Source organism: Nicotiana attenuata, unplaced genomic scaffold (genome assembly GCF_001879085.1).
Source record: "Nicotiana attenuata strain UT unplaced genomic scaffold, NIATTr2, whole genome shotgun sequence".
NCBI lineage: Eukaryota > Viridiplantae > Streptophyta > Magnoliopsida > Solanales > Solanaceae > Nicotiana > Nicotiana attenuata.
In genome coordinates, this window is record NW_017672063.1 from 100,672 (window position 1) to 114,514 (window position 13,843).

General features: G+C 42.7%; 1 protein-coding gene across 1 annotated transcript; it reads left to right on the forward strand.

Annotated features, from left to right (window-relative positions):
- Positions 1-628: 628 nt before the first annotated feature.
- On the forward strand, positions 629-1,550 carry LOC109211615 (kunitz trypsin inhibitor 2). Its single transcript, XM_019375170.1, has one exon. The coding sequence runs from the start codon at positions 713-715 to the stop codon at positions 1,328-1,330; it is 618 nt and encodes a 205-aa protein (XP_019230715.1). The 5' UTR covers positions 629-712; the 3' UTR covers positions 1,331-1,550.
- Positions 1,551-13,843: the final 12,293 nt, after the last annotated feature.

Sequence of the window (13,843 nt, forward strand, 5' to 3'; positions counted from 1 at the left end):
GGGGGGGGGGGGGGGGGTTAGCTGGAAAAGGAAGATTAGAGTCCACAGCAGCCCCTAATCACAAGTTTAGAGATGTTGATTGACACATCGTGTGAGGTGCATCCAGATCATCTTATCCAGACTAACCACATTTAATCTTCATGTCTAGCTAATGTATGATGTAACCTCAATAAAATATTGTCAATAAGTAGAGTATGTACACCTATGCGCAGACTAGGGATCAGCATGTAACTCTAATAAATAATGTTGACCTTATTAAGTTTGACCTTTGAATGTTGAAACTTTGACAGAAAAAGAATATCATAAACATATTTATAAGCAAAATGAAGCTAGAGGAAAGGTACTTGAAGTCTTGAACGATCTGGCAACCATAAACTTGTAACATGCCGTAAAGCAAAGTATAAGCGGCTAAAGCGCATTGTTTAATAGGCTATACATGCTCATCATTTTCTCAGTATCTTATCAATTTGTCAAAAAGTAGTAAGTTAATACTGAGATTGATCTAGTATTAGAAATTCTTGAATGATGTGAAAGTCAAACACCACCCAAAGAAAAAAACGAATTTTCTTTAAGATCAGATCTCCCAGCCTTCACAATTATTTAATCCCGAGGCCATGTGCATTTCTTGAATTCCCACAGCTATAAAAACCCCAAAAGCCTTCAATTCATTTACTAACATTACATTAACTCCACATACCAAACACAGCTCAAAATGAAGACCAATCAACTTTTCTTTTCCTTCCTCATCTTTACCATCTCTTTTAACTCTTACCTCTCCTCAGCAGCCGAAGCTCCTCCAGCAGTAGTCGACATTACTGGAAAGAAACTCCGAACAGGCATCGATTACTACATCTTGCCAGTCGTACGAGGACGAGGTGGTGGACTTACCCTAGATAGTACTGGCAATGAATCTTGTCCACTTGACGCTGTTGTCCAAGAACATCATGAGATAGAAGATGGCCTTCCTTTGACCTTTACACCCGTCAATCCAAAAAAAGGCGTGATTCGCGAATCCACTGATTTAAACATCAAGTTCTCTGCAGCCTCAATCTGTGTTCAGACAACCCTGTGGAAGCTAGATGACTTTGATGAAACTACAGGGAAATACTTTATCACAATTGGTGGAAATGAAGGAAATCCTGGTAGGGAAACTATAAGCAACTGGTTCAAGATTGAGAAATTTGAACGTGATTATAAGCTGGTTTATTGTCCTACAGTATGCAACTTTTGCAAGGTCATTTGCAAAGATGTTGGCATCTTCATTCAGGATGGAATTAGACGATTGGCTTTGAGTGATGTCCCATTTAAGGTTATGTTTAAGAAGGCTTAAGTCGTCAAGGATTGACGGAAAAAAACTATGAAGTAACAAACTACTCGCTTAATAATTTGTATCTATTCGAATATGTATTATTTCATCTAATAAGAGAAGCATGAGCTTCAAAAGTAATTTAAAAAAAAACAAGTGTGTATTTATTTATGTCCTGTACTCTTTTGATTAATGTTGTTTCTTGGCTTATAGGCTCGATTCGTCAGGCCTTAGACATTGTTGATAGTTGATGTATTTGAATTTCTTGGTTATCACTGCTAGAATTCCGGAAAAAAACACCAGCAAAAGCGACCAACGTTGGTCGCTTATTGGCCAAAAAGCGACCAACCACGCCTGGTCGATATTAAGCTGGTCCCTTTACCTTAGGGACCAAAGTTGGTCGTTAAATAGCGACCAACATTGGTCTCTCAGGTAAAAGGACCAAATTTTTCGGGCAAAGCATATAGCGACCAACTTTGGTCGCTCAAATATTTTAATATTATATATTTGGCGACCAAAGTTGGTCTCCAGATGTAAATAACGTTTAATTTTATTTATTTTTAATCATATTAAGCGACCAACTTTGGTCGCTATATTAATAAATGTTATAATTTTTTATTTAATGGGCGACCAATGGCAAGAATTAATTTTTTTTTAACTATAAGCGACCAACCTTGGTCGCAAAATTACCAGATTTTTTTTTTTTTTTAAGTGAATAGCGACCAACTGGACACCAAAGTTGGTCGCTTATTTGGTATATTTTTGGCAGAAACTGCCTGTTTTGGCTGCTACACCACCTGCCAGCTTATACCAAATATCCTAAACAGGCATTTTATGCCAGCAAAAACAACAACAACACTAAAACGCAACAAAATATAAAGATCAATAGAACTAAAACATTAAGCTAACAAAACTAAGTTAACGTTTATTACAAGCTCATTCGAAAACTAGTTCTATTGTCTAGTTGAAAGTATATAAAGTACTCAAGGAGTGTTCTTTTAGCATCCTCGTTCGAAAGTTGGATTGCCTCGGCCGACTCGTTAGGTGGCTGACTTCGTATGAATTCGCCCACATCACCTGTGAAGCGAACCTATAAGAAAAATTATATTGAATTAATATTTCAAAATTTATATAAAAGTAAATCAAAATACTTAATGATAAGTAAAAAACTTACATGTATAGTCGAGGCTCGACCCTCGACCCACCTTTCTGAATCAGTCTCTTTCTTCTTCTTTACAATACGAGTTTCATTGAATAACTCATCTTGCTTCATTGGCATCATAAAGCTGTCCGGTGGCTTTGGTGATTATCCTCATGGTACTATTACTCGGGATGAACTTGGATACAGAGAATAACTTGGATACAGTAGCTGACAGGGTGTGTCTTTTGATCAATAGTTGTTCTCGTTAGCGACAATGATGTTGAGACTGCAATGACATGTGTTTCAACTAGAGATGGTATAGGCAGGAATTTTAACATTTCCTAAGTAGATAAAAGAAAGATTATAGAGGAATTCTCTACTTCATTTTCCAAGAAGAAAAGAAGTTTAATTGAGAGCAACAAGGGTGATGGTGATGGAATGTTTTCCGTTGGTCATGACAGTTCCGATAAAACGGGGATCATAAGACTCTATGATGACAAAGATCATAGGAAGTTTTGTTCTCAACTTTCTTCCAAGTCTGATCCGTACAAGCTTAATTGGATGTTGGTCATATATTCTTCGGATTCAGACAATGATATCACAAATATCACAAAAGCATGAACAGATAATCAAAAGAATTAAAACAAAACTTTTTCTCTGTAACATTTTAGCTTTAATTCTTTTGATTAGCATTTCCATACTTTTGTCAGTCAAATCATTGTCTGAATCCGAAGAATAAGTATGACCAACATCCCATAAGCTTGTACGGATCAAGACTTGGAAGAAAAGTTAGAGAACAAAAACTTCTATAATCTCTGTCATTATAGAGTCTTATGATCCCCGTTTTATATGGGAACTGCCATGACCCAACGGAAAAACATTGATCACCATCACCCTTGTCGCTCGCATTAAATCCTTTTTCTCTTTTGAAAATTAAAGTATAGAATTCCTCTATTACCTCTTCTTTTAATTACTTAGAAAATGTTAAACTCCTAACCTACACGCATAACTATTTGAAACCACATGTTTCTTGCCTTCTCATCATCGTTGTCGCTAATGAGAAGAACAAATTAACAGGCACACGTCTGCTAGGTACTGTGGTCTTAGTTATTCTTGGTGGAAGTTCCCATTGCATGTCTAAATATTACCATCAAACCCGTCTACAAAATCCTCCCGCAAATCTAAAATTCCAATACATTAAACCAAATTTTAATTCATATCACCTAAAGGTTCAACTCAATATCCACAAAAGTTCAAGTCATCATCCTAAAATTTCAATTTTATAAACTAAATTCAATACATAAACCAAAATTTCAATTCTATTATCCTAAAGGTTCAACTCATATCCACAAAAGTTCAAGTCAATTTATCCTAAATTTCAATTTATATTACTAAAATTCCAATAGCAGAAATCAAAAATTTTCAATTCATAATCCTAAAAGGTTCAATTCATATCCTAAAAGGTTTCAACTAGATCCACAAAAGTTCAAGTCAATCCTAAAATTTCAATTTATAAACTAAAATTTCCAATACATAAACCAAAATTTCATATCATATCCATAAAGGTTCAACTCATATCCACAAAAGTTCAAGTCATATCCTAAAATTTAATTTATAAAACCTAAAAATTTCCAAAATATAAAACAAAATTTTCAAATTCATATCCTAAAGATTCATTCAATATCCCTAAAGGTCAACTCATATCCACAAAAGTTCAAGTCATATCCTAAATTTTCAAATTTTATAAACTAAAATTCCATACATAACACCAAAATTTCAATTCATAAAGCTAAAAAGTCCAATTCATATCCTAAAAGGTTCAACTCATATCCAGCAAAAAGTTAAAGTCATATCCTGAAATTTTAATTTATGAATCTAAACTTCCAATACATAAACTAAAGTCTCAATTCATATCCTAAAGGTTCAACTCATATCCAACAAAAGTTCAAGTCATAATCCTAAAATTTTCAATGTTATAACTAAAATTGCCAATACAAAACCAAAATCTCATTTCCATAAACTAAAAGTCCAATTCATATCCTAAAGGTTTCAACTCATATCCACAAAAGTCAAGTCATATCCTGAAATTTTCAAATTTAATAAATCTAAAAATTCAATACATAAACCAAAATTTCAATTCATATCCTAAAGGTTCAACTCATATCCAACAAAGTTCAAGTCATATCCTAAAAATTTTAATTTATAAACTAAAATTCTTAATACATAACCAAATCTGTCAATTCATAATTTAAAGTCCAATTCATATCCTAAAGGGTTCAACTCATACCATAAAAGTTCAAGTCATATCCTTAAAATTTCAATTCATAAATAATCGAAGTATAGTTGTGACGACCTAAAGGGTCATCACCTGGATTTCTCTCGTTTTTCCGTGCTTCCGGGCCTTGAAAACTCACCTTTAGTTGCCGCCTCGATTTGCGTGTCGCAGTCCGGGCGCGTAACCGGAAAAGATTATATGTTAAATTCTGGCGAAAAATTTCAAAATGTGGCTTTAAATGATTAAAGTTTGACTCGGTCAACATTTTTGGTAAACGGACCCCGGACCCGTAATTTGAGCGTCCCGAGGGTCGTAGAAAAATATGGGACTTCGGGCATGTGCCCGGAGTCGAATCGGGTCAGAAACCCGAGGAAAAGAATTTTTCTGTGAAATTAATTTTTTCTGGGAAGTTATTAAAGGAAAATGGAAATGAAAATTGATTAAAAGACTAATGGTAATCGGGCTCGTATTTGGTTCCGAGACGGCCGGAAACAGTCTTAAATAATAGTGTTAAAGCGCTTTCTATAAAGTTTGGTCGAAATCGGGCGTCATTTGACGTGTTTATGAACTAGAAAACTCTTAAACTTGATGTTTTATGGAATATTTGGAAGAAAATCAAATGGGTCTTGAGGCCTAATTTGATGATTTATGATGTTGTTTGGGCGATTTGGATCGCACGGATGAGTCCCGTAGTAGTTTTTGAGTTATATGTATGTTCGGTTTGGAGCCCGAGGGTTCGGGTGAGATTTTGAGTAGGTCCGGGAGGTCTTAGGCTAGAAATAGCAGATGGTTTGCATGGTTCAGGGGTTGGCAGGCCCCAGCGCGCACGCGTCGAACTCCACGCGGCCAGCGTGCATTTTTGCGCGGTCGCCGTGGCTAGGTTCAGAGGCCAGTAGTCCTAGGGTCGCCACAGCCCCAGCGCGGCGCCGCGTGCCATTCAGCGCGTCCGCGCTGGAAGATTCAGAGAGTGGGAATTTTGGGGTCCATTCCTCCAGCGCGGCACGCACCAAATCAAGTGTGGTCGCGCTGGGTGGGTTCAAGAGAGGGTCATTTCCAGTCCCTCAGCGCGGTCGCGGTGGCACTTTTGCGAGTCCGCGGCTGAGCCTCCAGTAGGATATATAAAGGTTGGGATTTTTAGTTATTTTTCAACTTTTCAAAACCCAAAAACATAAGAGGCGATTTTCCAAACGATTCTTCTTCTCAAAACGATTGTAAGTGATTTCTAAGCTTATTTTTTTTACTCCTTAACATCTTTAAACATAATTTCAAACTTCAAAAAACAAAGATTTAATGGAGAACTTTGGGAATTTAGGGTAGGAACCCTAGGTTTTCTAAAATTGGGGGGTTTTGGACCTCAATTGAGGTGATTTCCAAAATAACTTATAATATTTGCAGTTCATGCGGGAAATTGGTAGTCCGGGTTTTTGGTTGACACCTCGGGTTTGAACATGTGGGCCCGGGGGCATTTTTGACCTTTTGGAAGTAAAAATTGAATGAAAAAGCTATAATTAGTCAATTGGTTTTGAAATTGTCTAAGCACATTATTGATAACACGAAGTCATTATTTCATAGATTTTTGACTGAGTTGGAAGCGATGGCGAGGGTAAAGAAAGCTATACTAGAGGCTTGAGTTGATTTTGGAGCATTTGAGGTATGTTTTGATTTAACTTTGGCTTGAAAAGGAATAGATTAGAGTGTTATTATTTGCCTAATTGCTAAATGATCGAGTACACGGTGTATAGGCATGGTGACGAGTATCTATAACCGGTGTCTAGCATGACCGTGGTCCTTGTAGGTACTTATCCTGATATTGTTATGACTCTTCGCATGTTTTATGTGATGAATTCTATGGCAATGTGAAGAGTATGAGGACTAATTATGATGTTAAATTCTTTGGAGCGTTGCTCGACGACTAAAAAGACATATTGAGTAAGAAATGAAAGAAAATAGAAAGTGATAGATTAATCACCTTGCCGGGATGGTTTGAGTATATTGATTATCTCCCTTGCCGGTGTGAAAGTATTGTTGTTGCTCCCTTGTTGGGACTTAGGCTGTTATTGTGTATTCGCCTTGCCGGGACATTTCTTAATTTATTTGTTTATCCGCCTCGCCCCCGTTGGTTGTGATTACTGTTTTGGGTTGAGGAAGAGTGATTAATGCCGAGGGTCATTCCGTGTCATGTTTTGATTATATTTTGGCGCACGAAGGGTCATTCCGTGCCATGTTTTGATTATATTGCACGAAGGACATTCCGTGCCATGTTTGATTATTTATGCACGAAGGGACATTCCATGCTCTGATTTGATTATAATGCACAAAGGATCATTCCTGTGCATTGATATGAGAGTTATGTGAGGGAAAGCACGAAGGGTGATGCCGTGCACTTTATTTATTGCTTGGTGATAATGAGAGTAAAAAGCACGAAGGTTGAAATGCCGTGCAAGTGTTGATCTTTCCTGCTCTCAATTAGTTATGTTATTGCCCTGTTTCTTACTTAAATTGTTGACTTTATAATCCGGACTGTGCTTCCCTCTTCTACCGCGCAGCAGCCCGAGCCCCAGCACGGGCAGCTCCTGCGAGGGGTAGAGGCCCTGAAGGCCGTGCCAGAGGCCGAGGCAGGGGCAGAGCTCAGCCCCGGGCAAACAGTCCCAGAGGTGGAGCCTCAATATTGACTAATGATGAGGAGGTTCCACCCAACAGCTCCGGTGGGCCCAAGCTCAGGTCCTAGGAGGGGTACATGGGCCACCCGAAGATCTATCAGGACGCTTTTTAAGTAAGACTGGCATCACTAGGGCGGTTTTGGCTTTCTAGTAGCACCAACCACTCTTCAGGCTGGAAGACGAGTTCAAGACTCCCGCTATAACAGTACTCCAGAGCAAGGTAGCTCCCCAGGCCTCATGTTCCAGTTGGTTCAGCCAGCTGTGGCAGCTCAGGCCAGGTATTGCGACCCAGGCCGGCGATGGAGGCGGGCTATGTCTTCGGATGCTTTGTGGAGACTTGATAGGTTCTCCAAGCTCTTCACCACCCAACTTTCAGCGGTGCTTCTTCAGAGGATCCACAAGATTTCTTATTCAGGCTGGCCATGATATCCTTCGGACTATGGGTATTGTAGTGGAGACCAATGGGTCGCTTCGCCACCTTTCGGCTTGCAGGGATCCGCCAAGATTGGTGGAGGGACTATTTTATCCAGACCAGCAGGGTCGCCATCTATTGACATGGAATCCATTTGGAGAGTATTTTTGGAGAAGTTTCTCCCAGTTACTCAGCGAGAGGCTCTTCGGGCAGGCAAAAGTTTTCGAGGAGCCTCCAGCAGTGGCCCCATGACAGTTACTACCAGTGAGACGCGGTTCATTGATTTGGCACGCCATGCTATTGTTATACTTCCCATAGTTATACTCCCCACAGAGCGAGAGAGGGTTGCGAAGGTTTATTGTGGATTGATTCAGCCGATCCGCTCCTCAGATGGCTTATGGGAGCTGGTAGTGAGATTCTTTTCAGGGGCGGCCAATGCGGCCCGTAGAGGGAGATGGCTTCTTGCACGAGGAGGTGGTCAGGTGTCGGAGTAAGAGGGCCTCGTCATTCTGTAGTTCAGTGGTACCCCCTCTCGTCTGGAGTAAGGGATTCTTATGGGAGAGGCCATCCACCGAGACCCTTCAGTCAGCACTCCAGGTTTCTCAATGGTACTGATCCAGGCGGCGGTGGTTTCTCAGCAAGGCATTATTCTGATCAAGCAGCCCATTAGTGCACCGCCACTTAGAGTTTCCGGGGAGGACATTCAGGTCGACAGGGCCCACAGTCTCAGCAGCCGAGGGCTTTGTTTTATGGTTGTGGTGACCGAGTCACATTGTCAGATTTCGCCCTCGGACCTCGGGTAGTTCTCAGGCAGCAAAGGGTCCGTCGCACCATGATTCAGCACCAGGTGATCCACAGCTTGCCGCAGGCCAGGCTAGAGGCGGGGGTAAGGGATCATAGAGGTGGAAGGTAAGAGACCGTAGAGGTGGAGTTCGGACCGGCAGAGGTAGGGTCAGCCGTAGCAGATTCGTCCAGAGGACATGGTTTAGGGAGGTGGGGCCCAGCCCCGGTGTTATGCTTTGCCAGCCAGGCCAGAGGCTGAGTCGTCAGATGCTGTTTATTAGCAGGTACTATTCTGGTCTGTGATAGGGATGGCTTCAGTGCTATTTGACCCTAGGTCTACGTAAATTCATAATGTTGTCGGTCCTATTTTTGGCACCTACCATTGGCTATGGCTTAGTGATGCTTGGGTATTTCTGTTTATGTATCTACAACCGGTTGGGGTATTCTATAGTGGTCGACGAGTTCATTCGTTCTTGTGTGGTAGTGTTTGAGGTCTTGAGACCGTGTTTATTTAATTGGCTCTTAAGACATGGTGGATTTCGACGTTATATTAGGATGGATTGGTTGTCCCCGTATCATGCCATCCTTGGTATTCGTCACGGCCAAGACCGTGACCTTGGCTTTACCAGATTGCCCCGTTTGGAGGTGGCGGAGGGACCCAGGTCATGCAACTCGCAGTTGTTATCTCTATGTGAAGGCTCCGAACGCTTGGTCGAGAAGGGGTGTTTAGCTTATCTGGCGTATGTTCGCGATTCCACGCGCAAGAGGTCGCCTTCTAATTGATTCAGTTCCTATTGTCCGGGGAGTCCCCGAGGTTTTCCTTCGGACCTGCCGGGTATGCTGCCCGAACAGGGATAATCGATTTTTGTATTGATCTGGCTCAGGGCACGCAGCCCATTTCTATCCCGCCGTATCGCAATGGCCCCGCCAGAGTTGAAAGAGTTAAAGGAATCAGTTGCAGGATTTGCTCGACGAAGGGTTTCATCAGACCAGCATTTCGCGCCTTGGGGTCGCTGGTGTTATTTGTTAAGAAAAAAGGATGGTTCAATGAAAAGTGGCAATTGATTACCGGCAACTAAACAAAGTACGATCAAGAAAGTATCCACTGCCGAGGATTGACGATTGTTCGACCAGCTTAAGGGTGCAATAAGGTGTTTTCAAAGATAAGACTTGAAGATCTGGCTACCATCAGGAGGATTAAGGGCGTCGATGTCCCTAAGACAGCAATTCGCGCACTCGTACGGGCATTAATAAGTTTTTGGTCATGTCATTTGGGTTGACCAATGCCCCTGCCCGCATTTATGGAAGTTTGATGAACCGGTGTTCAGACCGTACTTGGACCTGTTCGTGATAGTCTTTATTGAATGATATTCTGGTGTAACTCCTGCAGCCAGGAGGAGCACGAGCAGCACCTTCAGAGTGGTTTTCAGACCTAAAGATAGTCAGTTATACGCTTAGTTTCGAAGTGCGAGTTCTGGTTGAGTTCGGTTGTAAAAAAAAGGGCATTTCTGGTCATGTCATAATCAGCAGAAGGTAATTCAAGTGGATCCGGAAGAAGATTGAGCAGTCAAGAACTGGGCCTCGACCAGCACCGCTAGTTTTTTTTTTTTTGGAGATTCGGAGTTTCTTGGAGGTTAGGCAGGTTATTCCCGCCGGTTTCGTGGAGGGGTTTTCATCCATAGGCAAGCCCCATATGACCAGATTGACCCAGAAGGGTGCCCAGTTCGAGGTGGTCAGATATGTGAAAGGCCGAAGCTTTCAAAAAGCTCAAGACTGCTCTGACTACGGCAGCCGATATTGGTTTTGCCCACAGGCTCAGGGCCTTAATACAGTTTATTGTGATGCTTTCCCGTAATTGGGCTTGGTGCGGTATTGATGCAGGATGGCAGAGTCATTGCTTATGCTTCGAGGCAGTTGAAGATTCCACGATAAGAATTATTCGGTTCCATGATCTAGAAGTTGCAGCCATTGTTCATTAGCTTTGAAGAATTTGGGAGGCATTACCTATATGGTGTGACGTGTGAGGTGTATACTGATCACAAGAGTCTGGCAGTATCTTTTTCAGCAGAAGGATTGAACTTGAGGGCAGAGGAGGTGGTTTGGAGCTATGAAAAAGGAAAAAAAATTTTAAAATGAAAAATGGTTACTAATTTTGTACCACCCGGGGAGAGCCAATTGGCTGGCTGATGCATTGAGTAGAAAGTCCGCAGCATGGGTAGTCTGATTATGTTTTCCGGTCAGCCAGAGACCGCTTGCTTTTGGATATTCAGGCCCTGGCCAATGCGATTTGTGAGGTTGGACATTTCTGGAGGCTAGCAGAGTGTTTAGCTTGTAGCGGTCGCTCGTTCTTCGATTATTGGGAGCGTATCCGTGATCGGCAGTTTGAATGATCCCTATTTGTGTGTCCTTAGAGACACGGTGCATCGTGGAGGTGCCACGAAGGTGACCTTAGATGATGATGGTGTTTTTGAAGTTGCAGGGGCGAGTGTGTGTGCCCAATGTTCGAATGTGGATTCGAGAGTTGATCTTAAAGGCGGAGGCCCATAGTTCTCCAGTTCTGGGTATTCTATTCACCCGGGCGCCGCGAAGATATGTACCGAGGACTTGCGACAGAAATTATTGGTGGCATAGGATGAAAGAAAGAATATCGGTTCATATGTGGCTCGGTGTTTGAAACTGTCAGCAGGTCAAAGTATGACAATCAGAGGCTGGTGGTTTTTTCAGAGGATTGAGCTTCCGTCGAGTGGAAGTGGGAGAGGATTACCATGGATTTCGTTACGGACTTCCGATGACTCGGAAAGAAGTTTGATGCTATTTGGGTCAGTTGTTGATAGGCTGACCAAGTCAGGCGCATTTTATTCTGTTGCAGCCACTTCTTCATTGGAGAAGGTTAGCTGAGATCCTATAAAACATCTCGAAGAGTTGTTCGCCTTCATGGGTGCCGACATCTTCATTTCGGACCGGGGTACGCAGTTTACCTCAAACGTTCGTGTAGAGCAGTTCAAGCAGGAGTTTGGGCACCCAGGTTCAGTTGAGGGCACAGCGTCACCCTAGACGGACGACCAGTCCGAGAGGACTATCAGAATATTGGAGGATATGCCTCCGAGCCTGTGTCATTGATTTTGAGGCTCGTGGGACAGTTTTTGCCCTTAGCAAAGAAGTTCGCTACAACATACTACCAGTCAGCATTCAGATGGCTCCATATGAGGCGTTTGTAATGGTAGGCGATGTCGTCTCCCATCGGTGGTTTTGGAGCCGGGAGAGGCTCGGTTAATTGGGTAGCAGATTTAGTTCAGGAGGCCTTGGATAAGGTCAAGATCATTCAGGACAGGCTTCGTCGGCTCAATCGGCGGCAAAAGAGTTTTGCTGAATCGTAAGGTTCGAGATGTAAGCTTTTCCATGGTTGGTGAGGCGGGTCTTGCTCCGAGTGTTCGCCCATGAAGGGCGTGATGAGATTTGGGAAGAAGGGCAAGCTTAAGCCCTAGATTCATTTGGCCCAATTGAGATCCTTGAATCGTGTGGGAGAGGTGGCTTACAGACTTGCCTTGCCGCTCAAGGCTTGTCAGTCGTGTATCCAGTGTTTCATGTGTCCATGCTTTTGGAGGTATCCGGCGATCCAGCCGCACGTGTTAGATTTCAGGCACTGTTCAGTTGGACAAGGATCTGTGTCTACGAGGAGGAGCCGGTAGGCCATTCTAGACCGGCAGGTTCGACAAGTTGTAGGTCGAAGAGTTTTTCCTTCAGTGCGTGTTAGTGAGAGGTCAGGGCCTGCCTGAGGTCATCGACCGGAGTCCGAGTCTGATATGGCGGAGTCCGCTATCCCTTATCTATTTCACCGACTCAGTACTTCTTCTTTTGTCCGTTCCGAGGACGAACGGTTGTTTTTAGAAGGTGGAAGAAATGTGACGCCTAAAGGGTATCACCAACCAAGATTTCCTCTTTTTCCGTGCTTCCGAGGCTTGAAAACCTCACCTTTAGTTGCCTCGATTTGCGTGCGCAGTCCGGTGCTGCGTAGCCGGAAGATTTTTTATGTTATTCCGTAATGAAAAATTTTCAAATATGGCTTTAAATTTGATTAAAGTTGACTTGGTCAATATTTTGTAAACGGACCCGACCCGTATTTGCGGTCCCGGAGGGTCCCGTAGAAAAATATGGGACTCGGGCATGTGCCGGAGTCGAATCCGAGGTCTAGAACCCGAGGAAAAGAAATTTTTCTGTGAAATTGTTTTTCTGGAATTATTAGGAAAATGGAAATGAAAGTTGATTAAAAGACCTATGGTATCAAAGGCTCGTATTTTGGGTTCTGACGCCCGAACATAAGTCTTAAATATGTGTTAAGCGCTTTCACTTCTGTAAGTTTTGTCGAAATCGGGCGTTATTGACGTGTTTTGAACTAGAACTCTAACTTGATGTTTTATGGAAATTTGGAAGAAAATCATGGGTCTGAGGCCTATTTGATGATTTATGATGTTGTTGGGCGATTTGTCGGGCACGAATGAGTCCCGTAGTATGTTTTTCTGAGTTATTAATGTTGTTCGGTTTTGGAGGCCCCCGAGGGCTCGGTGAGGTTTTGTGTAGGTCCTGGGAGGTCCTTAGGCTTAGAAATAGCAGATGGTTGCAGGTTCAAGGTGGTTGTCAAAGGCCCGCGCGCCGGCGGTCGACTCCGCGCGGTCTGTGCTGGAAGCCGCGCGATCCGCAGGAGCATTTTTTTTGCCGCGCTCCGCATGGCTAGGTTTCAGAAGGGCCAGTTAGTCCTAGGTGTCTTCGCCAGCGCGCGCGCTGCCATATCAGCGCGGTCCCGCGCTGGGAGATTTCAGAGTGGGAATTTGTCCATTCCCTCCAGCGGCGGCCAGCACCAAATCAGTCGTCCGTCGCTGGTGGTCAGAGAGGGTCATTTCCAGTCCTCAGCGCGGTCGCGGGCACTTTTGCCGTCCGCGCTGTAGCCTCCAGGTTGGGTATGAAAGGTCGGTGATTTAGTTATTTTTCACTTTTTCAAAACCCAAACATAAAGAGGCATTTTCCAAACTGATTTCTTCTTCTTTTCAAACGATTGGTAAGTGATTTCTAACTTATTTCTTTTATACTCCTTAACATCTTTAGACATAATTTCAACTTCAAAACAAAGGATTTTAATGGAGAAATTTGGGTATTTAGGGTAGAACCTAGTTTTCTAAAATTGGGTGTTTGACCTCAATTTGAGGTCCGATTCCAAAATAACTTATATATTTGAGTTCATGGGGATGGGTAGTTGGGTTTGGTTTATGAA

Bases quoted from the DNA above. Each gene is read 5' to 3' on its own strand.
- LOC109211615 (XM_019375170.1), top strand. From the start codon at position 713: ATGAAGACCAATCAACTTTTCTTTTCCTTCCTCATCTTTACCATCTCT.